General features: G+C 36.0%; 1 protein-coding gene across 2 annotated transcripts in view; it reads right to left on the bottom strand.

The window, feature by feature from the left end:
* ANO3 (anoctamin 3) overlaps positions 1-18,660 on the bottom strand; it is a 436,084-nt gene that overhangs the window by 305,283 nt on the left and 112,141 nt on the right. Inside the window, exon 2 of one of the 2 annotated variants that reach the window (XM_054242186.2) lies at positions 13,119-13,193. The exons of the other annotated variant lie outside the window; for it this stretch is intronic. Coding sequence (XP_054098161.1) covers positions 13,119-13,193 — 75 coding nt within the window. The remainder of the gene's footprint in view (positions 1-13,118; positions 13,194-18,660) is intronic. 2 annotated transcript variants of the gene reach the window in all.

Genomic DNA, 18,660 nt, shown 5'->3' with positions numbered 1-18,660 from the left:
CAATAAAAACAAGGGTTTGCATATGATACCTCTTAGGAAAGTTTGCATGTTAGCTCTAATGACTACATATTCCAGTTTTCAAATCAGATTTTTCACCAGGAAATTGAACCTCTGTGCTCATCCTTTTCCTTTCCCACTTGTTCAGTGCAATCAGGAGCAACCAACCAATTTCATTGTACCTGTTAGTTTCACTAAAATATTTTTAAGGTATTTAATACATTATCACCCAGAACCTTGCCACATATAAATATTTGATTGGGAGTACCTAATTTTGTGTATTTTTGTTGTTATATCTGTCTCCAGACTGCCTTTGGACTCAAGATTGAAACATCAGCTCTTTCTTGGGTTCCCAGCCTACTGGCTGGCACTGCAAAATGTTGGCTTACCAGCCCCCATGTGAGCCAATCCTTTAAAGTGTTCTCTCTATATATATCTAATTGGTTCAGTTTCTCTAGAGAACACTGGCTAGTACAGATTTTGGTTGTTGGCTTTGTCAATGAGTGTTTATTTAGTAACTAATTTTGTTTTGAGCTCATTTAAAAAATATACATTTTTAAATGTATGTTCTTTGTGTTGTCCAGTCATTGGCATGTCTTTCAATTTCTTAGTAGTCAGCTAATTTGATGGAGATTTCCTTAAATGTTGTGGTATGATTAAATCTTCCACTCCTTGCTGAGCGTCTCAATCTGTATTTTGGGCTACACCTGGCAGGCAATGTACAACTTTGCCTACACCTTCACTTATGTCTTGCACAGTCTCAAAGTTAGCTGACATGAGAGATAAGGTCTTTTCTCGGTGTATGTGCAGCTCCACAAATGTGTGGTCACTTAGATATCCAAAAATATGTCAAAACTGTCCAAAGTTCCCTATGAACAGCTCATTGCCAGATTTTTCTTTTACATTTTTCAGTCAGCCTCTTATTTACCTCAATTGCTATTGCTACGTCAGTCAGTCAGCTGCGATGTTAAGTATTACCTCTGATCATTTTTGACAAACACTCTGAAGGTAGGGTTTTTCTTATCTACCAAGCTCTGAGTCAGATCAGATAAACAGAAACCTGGTGAATGTGGCTTTTACAGATAGGTCAAATGATGATATTTCTCTGGAGATATATAGGCAGCTGATTTTCACAGCTTCTGTGTTTGTAATTCTACTGGTTTTCAAGAGTATCACAGAGCTGGTAAGAGGGAGGTGGGAGTATCGGGAATTAAAATGCCACAAAGCTTACTATTCTCACCACAGTTCAGCATTTTTTCTAAATAAACACATTGAATTGTTGAAAGCTTTGGATTGATTTCCAGAATTCTAAGAATTAATTTGTCAATTTTTGCCACTATTTCCTTTGCTTTAATGGAAGAGAAATTGTTTTAAGTTCTTAGTCCATAATTCTGGAAATGCTTTTCTTCTATTCTTGATTTTCTGGTGTTCAAGCATTGGTTCTGCAGGCATGTTGAGTATGTACTTCCTCTGAGGCTAGGAGAGTACAGGAGCCCAGACGTTTTGAAATGGCTAATATAGGTTCTTAAATAAGGACCAATGTCTCCTGAATCACAGATCCATAAGAAAAAAAAGGCTCCTTTACATTCACCCACCCCAAGCAGTTTTTCTAGCCATTTAATATTCAACAACAGTAAGACCACAACCCCAGTAAGTCTGGGGGGAAAATTCATCCTAAGGATTCCAGTGGTCAGAAATAGGGAAATCTGACAAATCAAAGCTCAGACATAGTAAAATAAAACTGCCAAAGCAGATATTGATCTTTAAATAGTTTTTAAAAATGTTCTCAAGAGAACCTAAAAGAAACAAGACCCTAATAGCACCTGGCACCCCATATTTTGGTTTTTGACACCTTTCTTCAGTAAAAGAACCCAGGGTTCTTTGAAGAAATAGCAGATATTGAGACTGGGGCAGCGGATATACCAGTTGAGCCTGGAGCACCTTGAAGTGCCAGAAAGTAAGAAAGTGATTAAAAGAAACACACGGGCTGGGCACGGTGGCTCACGCCTGTAATCCCCCAGCACTTTGGGAGGCCAAGGCGGGTGGATCACGAGGTCAACAGATCAAGAACATCCTGGTCAATATAGTGAAACCCCGTCTGTACTAAAAATACTAAACATTAGCTGGGCATGGTGGCGCGTGCCTGTAATCCCAGCTACTCGGGAGGCTGAGGCAGGAGAATTGCCTGAACCCAGGAGGTAGAGGTTGCAGTGAGCCAAGATTGCGCCATTGCACTTCAGCCTGGGTAACAAGAGCGAAACTCTGTCTCAAAAAAAAAGAAAAAAAGAAAAAAAAGAAAAAGAAACACACACGCACATTGATGAAGGCAGTCAATGGGGTCACAGAAACCAATGAAAAGAGGTCCCAGTGGTCACAGTTGAGAAAATGTGGGCATTAAAATAAATGAAGTAATATTGGATTATAGCAAGGTATAAAATGTATATTCATGAGTCCATACTGATATAAGTAATTAACTGAATAAATGGGGAAGAAAAGACAAATGTTCCATGTAGAACAATTACAAATAAATGATGTAACTCTACCCTAAAAGACACGAAGCAAATTCTCTTATTTCTGAGTGTGAGCTGAGTACAGTGACTTCTTTCCAATGAGTACAGTATGGAAAAGGGGAAGAACACTACCTTTACAGTAGAGAAACCTGCTAAACATTACTTCAGTCAGGTGACTAAGGTCAACATCAACAGCCATAAATCTAATTGATAATTTGTACCTTTCATATGATATAATGAAAATGGCACATTCTTTCTGTGTACCTCCCAAAACAGATCATTCCTTTCTAACCATAAGAAATACTATTAGAGGATTATGCTATAATATACCTGACCAATAAGCCTTAAAACTGTCAGTGTCATCAAAACCCAGGAAAATCTGAGAAACTGTCAAGTCAAGAGGAGCCTAAAGAGACATGACAATGGCTTGTAATGGACTAACCAAGATGAGATCCTGGAACAGAAAAGAGATGAGGTGATAATGAAGAACAGATGAATAAACTATAGGTTTTAGTTTTTAATAATGTATGAATACTGTTTCACAAACTGTAATAAAAATACTAATACTAAGATGTGAATAATAAAGAAAATTGTGCAGGGGGAGGCGTATATGGGAATTCTCTGTATTATCCACTCAATGTTTTTATAAATGTAAAACTGTTCTTAAAATAAGTATATTAATAAAAAACAGGTCTTCAGTTATATTCAAATACAAGTAATAAGAAGACTTTCTGGAGCCAAATACCTTCTTTATTCAACTAAAATATGCAGCACATAAACTGAAAGAAAGCTTCATAGTTAGAACCAAATGAGTGATCTAGAGGATCAAAGGTAAGCATCATCACACAGCCAAATTACATTATAAAAAGAAATGAAAGAATAAAATATAAAAAAAACCTTGAGGAATGGAACCATGATTACTTTTGTAGGAGTAATAAAAATGCTATGGGAAGCAAGAAGAATAAATTACTGCAGTGCAGCAATAATTAAACAATGATGGAAGAAAATTTCACAGAAATAAAGATAGAGCTTTTTTGGATATAGACTAGAAGGTTAAGCAAAGATACTTATCCTGACATATCTTTTAAAATTCTTGACCACTAAGAAATTTTATAGGGCTGCAAGTGAAACTAATAAAATATTGATGAAGGGAAATAGGAAAGAGATTGATATCAGACTTCTTATTCATCATGCTGGAAGCCAGATTCGCTTCTTTAGATTGATGGCAAAATATGACTACATTGCAGAATCACATGGCTAGACAAGACATAATTTATTCTTGAGTGTAGGAAGACATTTTGAGAATTTGTAATATTTCGGGAATATAGGGCTTATAGAACTTGTTTTATTAAAATAGATGAGAAAAAATCTAGTCAAAAAACAAACCAGAAGATAGATTCCAAGATTTATGAATAAAATATACTAATATCAAACTGTATCTATTTATTTATCTAAGTACAAGGGAATAATAATACACTTTCCAGGGGAACTTAATATAAGAGCCGGGAAAGATACTGAAAAGAAAGGGAATGCTGTTAAATAAATTCCAATTTGTTATCAATTATCTCAGCAAATCCAGGTGATTGGGAGTAGGGGGTATAAAAATGCTACAGAAGTCTATCAAGAAGATGGTGGATAAAAAAGAATAAGTACAAAGTGAAATACTCTCAAGAATTCCTTTTACTGGGAAGGGATCAAGTAGGACACAAATAGAAGCATGCGTCTTGATGATAAAATAGTTTTATTTAAATCATTTGATTATGAGAACAAAAAAAATAAAAGTAATATGTAATGAATGAGAAAAGAATAGTACATTGTACAAGGAGAAAACAAAGTACATTGCATCTTGAATCAAACCAGGAACTATAAGGAAAAGGAAAACATGTGCTCATCAATGAGAAAGAAGTGAAAAGGGAAAAGCAAGATGGAATGTATAAAATCAAGCATATTAGCCAGTAGTCACAATATAAATGGATTCATTCCTTCTACTAAAATACAGAGAGCTTTTTAGATTAAATCAAGATATATGTACACTGATGAAAAAGAAATATTTAAGGCAAGGTAAAAAGGCAGTGGGCAAAGTAGGTAAATGCAAACAAAATAGTAATTAGGACTGGTAATATTTTCAGATTAGAAGAACTAAAATGTTAAACAGAAACATTATGTGAAGGTATGAGTGTAATTTATAAATAAAATATAATATCATATATTTTATGAGCCAAACCATACAGTATTTAATGTAAAATTAAACTATTAGACAACCAAGAAAATAATAAATTACAAATATAATGGGAAACAATATATACATCTAAAGTTTTAAAAAGAGTATAGTAAAAAGTAAACAAAGATCTAGATTATATTCTACATTCTGTTAACTTCATGTAACAGAGGTTTTTAAGGGCGTGCAACATCTTTGTAGTTTGTGGACATTTATAAAAATTGGTTGTATGCTTTGTCATTTCTGTTCTGTATCAACTTTGCTAAACTACAACTATGTTCTCCAGAATCTCATTCCCTTTGTGGTTTCAACTAATCAAAAGAATATTTGTGGAATATGCAGGAAGCTGAAGGGATGTAGCAGACATTATACTCTGTAGGTCATTTTGTTTAGGAGTGATTAGAGAATAACATCAATAACATGAGATGGGAAGGTAGATTCTAGTTAGAACTTGTTATTTCCAGCACTGTGTCTAGTTCTTTTTCTCTACAGTAACTCCAGCCCAACAGGAGGTACAGAGGCAGTAGCTTGTCCATAAGCTGCCCCATTAGCACTGCATCGTGAGCTCACTCCAGATTTTCTACAAGCTCTGATTTTCCACTACACCAGTGTTTAAGAAGGGCTGGTTCATGACTTTTCTCTAATCCTTCTACTTTCTCTTTTGGATTCTGATTGTCTCACAAATCTTAAAACTGGATAAATTCTTAGTCCTAAAATAAAGCCCTTCTCCTGCAATACTTAAAATAGTTCTCATTCTGTTCCCTTGATTGCACTCTGAAGCTAAAAATAAAATAAAATTTCTTAAAAAAATGTGTTCAAAAAACATTGTCAAATCCTAATAAAAATACATAAATAATTTAAGGCGGTAAAATTTTTTTCTCTGGAAGTCATAGAAATATAAGTTGAAATAACAAGGTACTTTTAAAAACTTTTCTCATTATCAAAAATGAAAAGGAGCCACGATATCTATTTTTATAGGATATGTTAACAAAGGTATTGCATCATACATTAATTTGGAGCTATAAAGTGTTAGAGACAATTTTAACCAATAATCTGTCTCCTGAATATCTATGCCATACAAGCAAAGCAGCCATTAGTAATGATCGATATGTCCAGGTGTTTATTGTATCATTTTTCTTGGCAGCAAAACAATGGAAACAAAATTAATACCCAACAATATGGTTAATGATGGTTTATCCTACCATGAAGTCTATCCAGTTATTTGAGTAAGTATAAAACATATAGCAAGTTACATACTAGGTTATTAACATGGGTGGGCAGGTTAAGATGGCAGGATGGAAGAAGAGAGGAAAAAAGGGAGTAAAAAAGGGAAAAAGGCAGGCACAGTGGCTTATGCCTATAATCCCAACACTTTGGGAGGCTGAGGTGGGAGGATCACTTGAGTCCAGGAATTCCAGACTGGCATCATAGAATAACCCTGTCTCTACAATATAATAATAATAATAATAACATTAGCTGGAAATAGTGGCACACACCTGTTGTTCCAGCTACTTGGGAAGCTGAAGTGGGAGGGTCATATGAGCCTGGCTGTTTGAGGCTACAGTGAGCCTTAGTCCTGCCATTGTGCTCCAGCCTTGGCAACAGAGTGAGACCCTGTCTCAGAAAAAAATACAAAGGGCTAGGGGAAGAAAACAATACATTCAAAAGAAGATGTATTGCGACATATATGCATTTATGTAAAATTATGTATACGTATGGGTAAAGTAAAACTAAACATTAAAACAAATTCTTATACATTTATCCCAACATAATTTATGCACCAGATTTATCCATATTTCTCAGTATGAACCCTCAACTTGGTCCAAAATATATTCCTAGATGTGCTTCATAAAAATAACCCAAAATACCTCATTTTGTTTCCTCTTTTTGGAATGTTCTCCACCTGATGCTCATCATACAAGTTCTCCAAGGACCAGTTGATATGCCATCTTTCCTCTGAATACACCAACCCACACAAAGTGTCTTCTGAACTTCTTCATTTGTATTAAATAATTTAGCACTTAATTATATAGAACCATAAATTGTTCTCTGATCCTTTTATGCTGTCAGTCGTGTCTCCCTACCGATTAGTCCTATTCTAAGTTTCTATTTCTTTTAACAGATGCATCACCAAATTGTACCTTTCGGGTTGTGATTGTTATATACAGCATAATGCTTAGTCTTCGGTTTTCAAATAGGGATGCAGCTGGGAAAGTATGCAGCCATGACCTCAGAAGATCTTAGTTAAAATTGCATTCTGTTCATTGCTGTGGAACATGCCTGAGTACATTGTATTTTTCCTAGCCTTGGTTCTAATATCTGTAAAATAGTTCTCTGAGGCTTAAAATACATTTTAAAACAGCCTGAATTGTGGAAAGAGTTCTGAGTCATGGAGCCTGACCTTGAGCCTAAACTCTGTAACAGTTTATTTCATATGGCACCTAGCAATTTTTTACCTGTCCTTCTGCATCCATGTTATTTCTCACTGAGACTAGCTCTGATAGTTGTGCTACCAATTACTAGTGTTACCTTATAATTTATTTTCTGGCAGGTATACCTTTGAACATTAAAGGAATTGCTATTAGTCATTACAGTGAATGGGACCGCAGGCATAAAGAGGGATTGTCTCTGGTTAACTAGGAACTATGTGGACCACATCTAGAGTAAATATGCAACCACAGTTGACTCATTTGTGTGTAGCAGGAGATAAATCTATTTTCTATTTACCCCTTCTGTTCTCACCCTTAACCCCAGTGGAGAGGAAAGGTCTTTAGTAAAAGAGTAGACAAACTCTTTGTTGGCATTATTAATCAATTACTCTATGAGGTAGAGTCAATATTAATAGGGTGATATTTTGTTTATTTTGCCCCTCTATCAAACATTTTAAGTTTATAAGGTAGTGGTTTTAAGTTGATGAACACAAGACAAATCCGGTTCTGGATTGTCTTATTTGGTCTATGGAGTATTTCTTTAAAGGATGCAAAAGCATCTCCAATATTCTAAAGTGAGATAGATAGATAGATAGATAGATAGATAGATATCAAGATTTGCAATTTCTCTTGAAAAAAAGAAAAGAGAACATCTCTTAAAAGTGAAACTTTAGGACTCCCTGTTTGGATCCCCTTCCATGAACACTCCCTTCATGGAAGCCATCTTTCTTTCTCCTGGATTTCCCCTCTGGGATCCCCTTCCACACTCTCTCATGGAAGCCTGTCCTCCTCTCCTAAACTCCATATCTCTCTATTCCTTTCCACTCAGTGTGGAAGCTGCTTTCCTCTCCTGGAGTCCATCTTTCTGGATTCTCTCACTCAGTGTGAGAGTTAGCTGTTTCTTTCTCTCTCTTTCTCCTGTTTCTCTGTCTCCAAATAAATCACTTTCTACAAACAAACAAACAAACAAAAAAGTGAACCTTTATTCCCACTTGTCAAGGTTAAAGTGGAACTGAACAGTCAATTCTTTCTAATGTCATCTCTAGTTCATTATACCTCTCCTGAAGTTGATTGTTAATCATATTTATTCTTCCCCAAGAGATAGGATGGACTGCCTGCCTAATTCACCCACATGTTCTGCCTAGACCCTGAAAGCGTTAGATATTCTGAGCTTCAGATAAATCTCCCTCCAGCAACTTGCAGCAGAAACTTTCAAAGTGCTGAAGATACAAGGTGGAGAGCAGAGGATCGGAAAAACTGAGGAGAATTAGGGGGAAATCATTGGAGTGTAGAAAAAGAGGATGAACTCTGAGCTGCTCATCTGAAGTAGAGTCTTATGGACTGATAATTAGAGAGGAAATAATAGATAATAGATATTTTTTGGACTGATAGAAAACAAGATGAATTGCTCTTCTTCTGAATGCCATACATAGATGTTGTAAGGCCAGTTACCTCACCAGGAGCTAAATGGACACACCCATCCCTCTCCACGCCTGATAACTACGTCATCATTCTGAACATATTACTCAGCATCTGGCTTCTCCATGCGGGCTCCCCACACCACCTCTGCATTCCACAACACTCAGTACCAAACTATGCACTCGACCCACCAAAATTTAAAAAGCCCCACCAAGACCCGCCCAATAGCAGCTTGCCCCGTATGTCCTCAGCCGGCCCACCTACCAGTAGTCCTGCCTGACTATCAATAGCGGCCTGGCCCATCCGTGCCCTGCCTCCCCATAACCAGTGAAGTTGTCTTCGTTTTGTTTCCCCAACAGCCAATCAACTACCTCCACTCCTTATAAAACCCCATGCCCTGAGAAGCCAAGCGTGACTTCTCTTGCCCCCTTCCTGGACCATAGAACTTTGCCCGGGAGCTGAATAAATTGGCTTTTCATTTTCTTATACTGGCCTCAGTTCCCTCATTTCGATTCAGCAATATACCTTAGAGATGTGATCATCTACATAATAGAGACCTACCTAGGATTTATGGAAAGAAACAAATATTACATGTAAAATTAAAACAATAATATTTACTCAAAAAATATCGAGATTAAACACAGCAATAACAGAATGTAACTTATAAACTACACATAACTATACATTGTTGAATGGCTTGATGATGATGGAGAAGCGTCTATGTTAATGGAGCATGATTTTCAGTTTGGGAGATTGATTAGATTACCCAGATAAAGTCCTTATATCTTGCTTCTTTGACTCACATTTACAGAACACCTCTTGTTGAAAATAGAAGAGAAAACCCATTAAATCATTACTAATATGAGTTGGATTAGTTATAATTTATTTCACATATTTATTATGTTTCCTGAGCTCTGAGACCCTGGAATCTCAAAGAGAGGAAGAACCAACATGTTTGCCCACCAGAGTGGGATGACAGCAAGATGCTCCAGAAAGACTGAGTTCTGGAAACTGAAGAAACTAATATACAGAAGAAGATAAAGAAAGAAAAAGAAGGAAGGCTAACTTGCCTTTTTCACTGATAATACTAAAGTACCGCCTCACATTTCTCCACAGCATCCTTGCCAATTCATTTTTAGCCACAGGAATTTTGCTTACTGCCCATTTACAATGAAAAAGCAGTAATAAGTAGAATAACAGCAACTAATATTTAATGAGGTTTTTGGTATACTAAGCATTTATCTCAATCCTAATACTATCTTTATAAGATCAATAATGTTACCACAAATTTATAAATGAGGAAATGGGGAAACAGAGGAATCAAGTAACATACATAAAATCATGCAGCTGGAAAATGCATAAGCAAGATTTCAACACAGATAATCTGACTTGAAAGTCCAAGAAGATGACTGCTGTGCAGTAATAGCTCAATAATGCCTTTTCTCAGCTGTCTTAGAAGAGGGAACATGTGACATGCTAGCAAGTGATTTCCATTTCAAGGCCTTGTGCAAAGGCTACTCCCTTGATAAGGCCTTACTGAATTTGCCACGTTGAAATTAAACTCTCTCTCCATTGTGGGCCTACAACATTGTATTTCTTTCTAGGAACAAGCATATATTGCCTTTTATTATAAGTGCTTATACATTTTTCTTCTACTGAAATTTTCATGTTAAGAAAAATCCCTGGCAGCCATGCTCACTTTCTCTCTGCCTCCATCTCTTTCCTTTTTATGTACTCTCTTTTTATTATATTAGGAAAAATTTATTATAATATTTAATTTCATTTAAATACTAAAACTTCTGTTATAATGTAATCATAAAAAGCATACATTAATATAGCATTTAACCAATTGTTTTGTAATTTAATCATTCTTCCAGTACTAACACATAACTAAGTTTGTGAACCGTGTATTATCACCTGTGTTTTTCTAATAAAAATTACGAGACCCAAAGAAATCACATTACTTGCTGAACCTAATTCAGTATTGATTCTTCTAATTTTGAATCCAGTGTTCTTTTCAGAATCTCTTCATGTACTCTCACACCTAGCTCAGTGTCTGTTACAAAAAAGATTCACAACAATGGTGCAATAAATGAATGAATGAATAGACACGTCCTAATAAAAGAAGACACTTAACTGAACATGTTTTGTACCAATATGCTAGGTACTCACCTTTATCCAAGGAATAAAATGCCTGTGTGAAAATTGGAACTTTCTAGATTGTCATATAAGAACAAAACAGTAATAGGAACACCAACTGATTTGAAACAACGAAGATTAAAGTATACTTTCTCTGAAGAATTTGGAATTAATTTAAACAGAATTTCCAAAGCAAATGATAGAAAGTATATTTATTTGATATTTAATTATTTACCATTTTCAAGAAAATAATATCTGTGCTAAAAGAAGAGAAGGCTTTTAATCAATTAGGAGAGAAATATGAACCAATTCCCTAGAAAATTCACATGAATCTCCCCACAGTTAAAAATCTGGTTTAAATTAAGACAGAAAGACACATTTGAGTACAGGAGATAATTTGTGCTCTGCTGTACACAGAAGTCTTGGTCTTTCAATAAAACTAATGATCTGTGTAAGACTGAATTGTTTTTGAAAAAATTATCTTAGAGCTGCTTATTAACTTATCCTTCTCCTCTTTAATAATTTCTTCACCTACACACAGAAGCTGGGTGACCTATCATGTTAGTATACATTCTCTTGGACAAGTCTGCAGACAACCTAAAAATACTCCTTTCAAACAATTCTAATTCTAAATTTCTTAGTCAGTGGGAATTTTGTATTTCACCAGTTTCAAGGCTTATGCCAATATTTGTGAATGATGAAGAGCTCTGTTTCTTCAGGAGGCAGATGTGGGTTCAAGTCCTGTTCAGGCCTTCATGAGGGCAGAAGTAGCTAGAACACTAGTTACTAGTTATTTCACATGTCTAGTCCTCATTCATCTAATCTTAGTAGTAGTACTGGCCTCAGAGTTGTTTGGAAAAGTCAATGAATCCACACAATAGACTTAGTCAATCAACCAAACACAGTACCTGACACATAAGAATAATTTCATAAATACCAATTTCTTTGAATATTCTTATTATCCTTAATGTTATCCCAGAATCTGCTTTGGGATATCATTGATTTCCCATTTCTCCTTTCTAATTTCAATTCCATAACCTACCTTTCTTTGGGTATAAAGAAACTTTTTCTGATAATTACCTCCACATATTATTTAATAAAAGAAATCCATTTAGAGGCAAAGCAATGAGGGATAAAATAGTAAAAAAAAAAAGAAAAAGAAAGAAAGAAAATAAAAGAAAAGATAATAGCAAAGTTTGTGCCAGAGAAAATCTAGCTTATTAGTTGCTTAGAGGCATCCCATGGTGGCTTTTACCCTGTGTATAGTGAGAGATTGATCTTCAGTTACCATCTCAGAAATCTGACTTTGGCAGAAGGAAGCAGAAAGTTTTCCTAAGGTGAAGTCATGGTAACCAAGTCCACAGAATATACTATAATACCAATATAATACTAATAAAATAATTCTTATGAAAAATAGAACTTCTGTGGGGACTGGCAGTTATAGTATCTATGTAGCACGTAGATTTACAAAACACACATATTCACACTATGCACACATGCTCACAGGCTAGAAAACAAGTTAAAACAAACATTTCTGCTGACTCCAGAATCAAGGCAAGTCAGTCATCTGATTTAAAAAGTCAATACCATTAGGCTATGCTAGTCCAATGTATTTATCTCAATTTGGTGTTCAGGCAGAAGGAACTCTTTGACTAAAGTAAATTCTTTTATGAAAAATTCTCCAGCAAGTGTGGCTGATGTTTAACTCTGTTTTATGTGTTGTTGTGTGAATATCTATCTTCTAAGTGATCTATTCTCTGTCTAACCCTGATAATGTAATTAATTAACTTAGCCAACCAATAAACAATCAATTGGTTAACCAATGGAATTGCTCTTCCTCAATAATTAGTCCTCAAAAAGAAGTTGACTGCTAAGTACATTTTGTATTTATTGGATTTCATCTATTAAACCTTGGTTTATTGCTAACTTATCATGGATTTTAGGGGTGCTTGCTAATTTATATGTGTAGCTATGTATGCATACATATAAAGATTATCATATAAAATCTACATTAAATACCTTCTTTAAGAGTATAAGTATGTATATATCAAATGATTTATGTAGGGTCTTTTGCTGATTAATTTATTAATGCTTACTGAGATTGCAAAGTTATTTTGGAATGTAAATACTTTCTGAAATGGTGCAAATGTTTTTGTATGTGAGCACTTGTATGAGATATTTATAAGTAAATGTATTTTTATTAGAATCTTAGGATAAAAATAAATTACGTATGTGAATATGCTTTGCAAAGTGCATGATGAGTTAAATGTCACATATTGTAATTAATAACATGAGACTAAAATTGTGTTAAATTTTCACACCCCATAAAGGCTCTGGAGTTGCTACCACATTATACTGAAGAACAGAGTTGGTGGGAGCTCTTGAAACACCATCCTCAAGACTCACCTTCATTATATTTGCCTTTGGCAGCCCACACACTTTTCTCAAGCCCACGATGAGACAGGCACAACTTTTGCAGGCCTGTGAGAGAGAACAAAAGAGCAAAATAAAAATTGCTCAGAAACTCAGTAGACCAAAAAGAGAGTAGAAAATTATCATGGAAAAGAAGAGCTTTTCATGTTGACCATAGCTGCAGTAGAACTACTATCTGGTATAGGTCAAATCAGTTCTGAAGAAGTGTGTAGGAAGATACAATTTTCAGTAAATTGCATTAGAAACTAAGCAGGTGGGTATGTTCTTTTCACTATTATGCAAGCTGATTTAGCTGTCATCTTTGAAACAGCTCAGAATGGACAGATTTTCCAATTACATTTTCCTAGGGTGAGTAACACACTCTTCTAATATTCTGCTCACCCAAATTCGAAAGCTATACCTTTTCCTTGGCTCACTCTGATCTTTTTTGTAGGCATGCTAAATCGTCAGAATTCTGGAGCATAACTTGTCCTATCTAACCTCTGCTCAGCCTGTTGTCTGTGTCTAGAATGCCCACTTTACCTAACAAGTCAATGGAAAATCTACTCTCATGACTCAGCTCTTAGAAAGACAACTTGTGACACCTCCACTTAGGAACAATCGATCCTCTTAAAAAAGCCTCTCTACAGAAATATATGCAAGCCTGAAATGATACCTAATAAGACATAGTGGAGACTACATTCCCGTCACTCTAACTATAAAAACTTGGGAGATTGTAAACACTGACCTCAGTTTTTCTTCCTGCAAAATAGGAATAATAAGAATTACCTTGGAATGTTATAAAAATTAAAATTTGCTTAGGTTATTTAGCTTTTGTGCGTGTTAAATCCATGGCATAGATCCTGGCTCACAGTAAGCATTTAGCAAGTGGTAGCAATCAGCACTGCCCATAAATATAGTAATTCCTTTATTTGTATGCCTCCATCATTAGACAATCAGTTCCTTAATGGTAGACACCATATCTTTGAATCCATTTCTGTATCCTTTTCCCTGTTCCCAAATGTTTAACTGCCTTGTATTTAGCAGGGGTTTGTTTTCATTTTAATAAAAGTTGCCTAAGCTTATTCAATTGATATGTGATATAGTTAACTTCATCTTTTAAGTAGCATGTCAATTGAATAAAATTAGTTGTATGTAATAATAGAAAAAATTATTCTGTAAAATATCTGTTTAAATACTTTTATAAGAGTATGGACCTGTTTGCCAGATAAATGAATAATGATGTATAGTCCACTTCATTGATAATAGTAGACTGCTTTTAAATTAGTGGAGTGCATTTTATACTAAGTTGTGTGAAATGCCTTTAAATATCAGCTTATGGAATGTAAACTGAAATGAACCTTGAGGACTATCTAATCCAATCCTTATTTCACAGATAAGGAAACTGAGACCCAGTTATGGGGCTTATTAGATGTGCAGCTTGGAAGTCACAGAGAGGAAACTTGAATCCAGGTCTCTTCATTGTTTTTTCTTACTTAACACTTTTGTGTCTTTGCAGAAAGATATTTAGAGTTGCCAATTGTGCTATCAACATGATAAAACAGATGAAATGATTTTGAGGAAACCAAGACCAGATGTTCAGAAAAGCCATAATAATTTTGAACTAAATATCTTCAGGTAAAGATGGAAAGCAAGCTGAACTCCAAAAGTAGAAGGATTTGGGTAGACCAAAGAAATTACAAGGCAACTTCAGGTGTGAGAAATAATGAGTGAAAGTGTAAAATCAGAATAGGCAAAGACTTTGTGAGAGAAAGGAGAGAAAAATGGAGTTAGAGAAGCCTGTTTACAGAAACCTAGACAAACAAATGCAGGAAAGGCATAATAATAAGAAAGCTGAAAACGCAGTACAATTCAATTATGTGATGGTGAACAAAACTAAATCATGTTGCCTTTTTCATTAAATTATTATCATTATTATTTTGTGAGATAGAGTTTCACTCTTGTCACCTAGGCTGAAGTGCAATGATGCAGTCTCGGCTCACTGCAACCTCTGCCTCCTGGATTCAAGCACCTCTCCTGCCTCAGCCTCCTGTGTAACTGAGACTGCAGGTATATGCCACCATGCCTGGCTAATTTTTGTAGTTTTCACAGAGATGGGGTTTTACCATGTTGGCCAGGCTGGTCTCAAGCATCTGACCTCAGGTGATCCACCTGCCTCAACTTCCCAAAGTGCTGGGATTACAGGTGTAAGCCATGGCACCAGGCCCTTCATTAAATTAATAACTACATCTGGAGGACATTAAAAAAGAGACCCTATTTATTAAAGGTACATTTTGAAAAAGTTAATCTGATATTTACGTCTAGAAGTTTGTAAAAAAAGTCATCGTTTAAGGCCCCATAGATTATCCAGGAATTTTAAAAAGTAGACTGAGGCTTCAATAAAGCATGTGGCAGTGTAAATAGAATATATGAGTAACATTACCTCATATATTACACATATAAAAGAAACCTCAAAATTACACAATTGGCTAGAGAGAAGAAAGACAGAGATAGAAGGAGATCATATTTCATGATAATGTTTCATACTTAGAAGACCTGACACATGTTTTCCATTGACAAAGTTAGGAATGCAGAGAGGAAGGTCATGCTGTTATGAGCTGTGATAGGTCCATTTCAGACATAGATTTTGGGGGCAATTCTGTTTTTAGAAAATGTTTTATTTAGATAAGGGTCTCAACCTGGCATTCAGGCTGTATTGTGGTGGCCCAATCAGGGCTCACTGCAGCCTCAACCATCAAGGCTCCAGTGATCCTCCCACCTCAGCCTCCCAGGTAGCTGGGTCCATAGGCACACACCAATGAACCTGGCTAATTTCTTATTTTTTGTAGAGATGAGGTCTCCCTATATTGCCCAGACTAGTCAGCCTCCCAAAGTGCTAAGATTATAGGTGTGAGCCACCACACCTGGCCTTGAGTTTGGGACAATTCAATCCATGCATTCATGAGCCTTGGAGAGAGGTAAGGTTAGGAGATACAGACTAGGATATTATGCAAAGTTGAAGGCTGAATCCATATAAGGATTAAGTTCTTGAAAGATAAGAATAGGAAGAATAAAGTGCCGGGAGCAAGTCAGATTCTTAGCCTGCACCTACAGCTGGTTGCCAGAAGAAAAAAAAGAAACCAATGAACAAATGAAGGCCTATAAATGGAATATTTGAAACAAAATAGATTTCCAACTCCATAATAAGAGAGCCCTACATGCTAAATGCAGTTGAGGAGTTTGTTTACTAGATACATCTAAATCAATTTCAAAATGCTAGTTTCTATATCAGGATTTATAGCAGGCCAAATAATTCAAATCTTGTATGAAAAATAAAGATAATTTAATAAAGAACACTGAAAGTGGTTACAGAAGACTAGTTCATCCTTAGAAACATAAAAGTGAATTAAATATTTCATTAAAGTATTGGTTTCTAAGAAAAAGTCTCTCAGGGCTACTTGTTGAATGTCAATTATCAAATTTGCTACTCCTGTGAAAACCCTCTTTTATCAGGATTTATGAGTAAGACAAACATTAGGTATCTATTATGTCTCAGTGGAAAAACCCTAGGCTACTCTGATTAAAGTTCCTTAAATAAGTTAACAGATCTGGGTACCCATATCATCAAAGGAGTACAGGTCATCTTGAATGAGTTTTGGGAAGGAAGGCCAGCCAGTGTCAGAAGTTGTACGAATGAAAAGGTGAGACTTTTCAACATTGCCTGAAATCATACACTGGCTCAATGAATAATGACATCTAAATCAGATTGAATCATATATTATCAATGCCAAAAGACAACTTAATTTACAATAAATTGTCTTGATTAGGACCAAAGTATTTTACATAGGATATTAGGGTGTTTTGGGATTTTTTTTTTCTTTTACTGTTTGCCTTGTAGAGAGCTAATGAATCAGTTCAGAATAAAAGTGATTCATAACCCTCATAACCATCTAATTGGATAACTGTGAACAGAGTTCACTTTTTCTTTCTTTCTTTCTTTTTGAGACGGAGTCTTGTTCTGTCACCAGGCTAGAATGCAGTGGCGCGATCTTGGCTCACTGCAACTTCTGCCACCCAGGTTCAAGCGATTCTTTTGCTTCAGCCTCCTGAGTAGCTGGGACTACAGGCAGACACCACCATGCCCGGCTAATTTTTTGTATTTTTAGTAGAGATGGGGTTTCACTATGTTGGCCAAACTGGTCTCAAACTCTTGACCTCATGATTTGTCCTCCTTAGTCTCCCAAACTGCTGGGATTACAGGTGTGAGCCACCACCCCTAGCCGAGTTCACTTTTTCTTTATTTCTATCTCTGTAAAATAAGAATATTGAACTGGACAATCTAAGGACCCTTCTCTTTAAGAAAAAAAAAAAAAAAAAAAAAGCAGTTTTCAGCCAGGTGCTGTGGCTCACACCTCTAATCTCAGCACTTTAGGACGCCGAGGAGGGCAGATCTCGAGGTCAAGATCAAGACCATCTTGGCCAAAGTGGTGAAACTCCATCTCTACTAAAGATACAAAACTTAGCTGGGCATGGTGGCATGCGCCTGTAGTCCCAGCTGCACAGGAAGCTGAGACAAGAGAATCACTTGAACCCGAGAGGTGGAGATTGCAGAGAACTGAGATCACACCACTGCACTCCAGTCTGGTGACAGAGTGAGACTCTGTTTCAAAAAAAAAAAAACCGTTTTCAAGTCCTTTAATTGGGATGATGAAACGTGTATTATCAAATCTTCTGCAACCTGACTTTTCACAAAGTCATAATGCAGATAACAAAAGTATGGGATACGTAATGTGGATATGGAAAGTATTACATGAAAACATTTGATTTAAGTGAAATCGATTTTCTTTAAAAAGTAAATTTGTTTAAAGACAAATATAGGCCCGGTGTGGTGACTCATGCCCATAATCCAGACACTTTGTAAGGCCGAGTCAGGAGGATTGCTTGAGCCCAGGTGTTTGAGACCAGCCTGGGCAGCAGAGTGAGATCCTATCTCTACAAAAACTAAATTAGAAAAATTAGCCAGGCCTGGTGTGGCAGGTGCTTGTAGCAGCTAGTTGGGTGGCTGAGGTGGGAAGACGGTACAAGCCCAGGAGATTAAGGCTTCAGAGGGCTGTCACCATGCCACTGCACTTCAGCCTGGGCGACTGGGTAAGACTTTGTCTCAAAATAATAATAATACTAACAATAGTAATAAAAAGACAAATATAAATATAGTCTGTGAAAAAATAAATACAAAACTTTATGAAACATTAGAAGGTAAAAGTTCTGCTCGTAAGCAGGAGCACTTTTACAAGACAGGGAGAGAAGATTAACTGGTGATTTGGCTCAAAGACATTAGTATGTACACAGGTTTATGTGTGTGTTGTGTGTGCGCCCTCATTAGTTAGAAATTTGAATGTCGCATATAGAAAATAGAGGTTTTTTGTAGCACTTATGAAATGACCACACAAACATAATATTTGTTCTTGTTTGGTTAGTTCCAACAGTGCCGCACTCTAACCCCAGCAATTCTAGGTCTCATCATAATATCTGACTA

Source organism: Callithrix jacchus, chromosome 10 (genome assembly GCF_049354715.1).
Source record: "Callithrix jacchus isolate 240 chromosome 10, calJac240_pri, whole genome shotgun sequence".
NCBI lineage: Eukaryota > Metazoa > Chordata > Mammalia > Primates > Cebidae > Callithrix > Callithrix jacchus.
The sequence above is the reverse complement of the archived record's forward strand: the minus strand, read 5'-3'. Positions and strand labels throughout refer to the sequence as shown.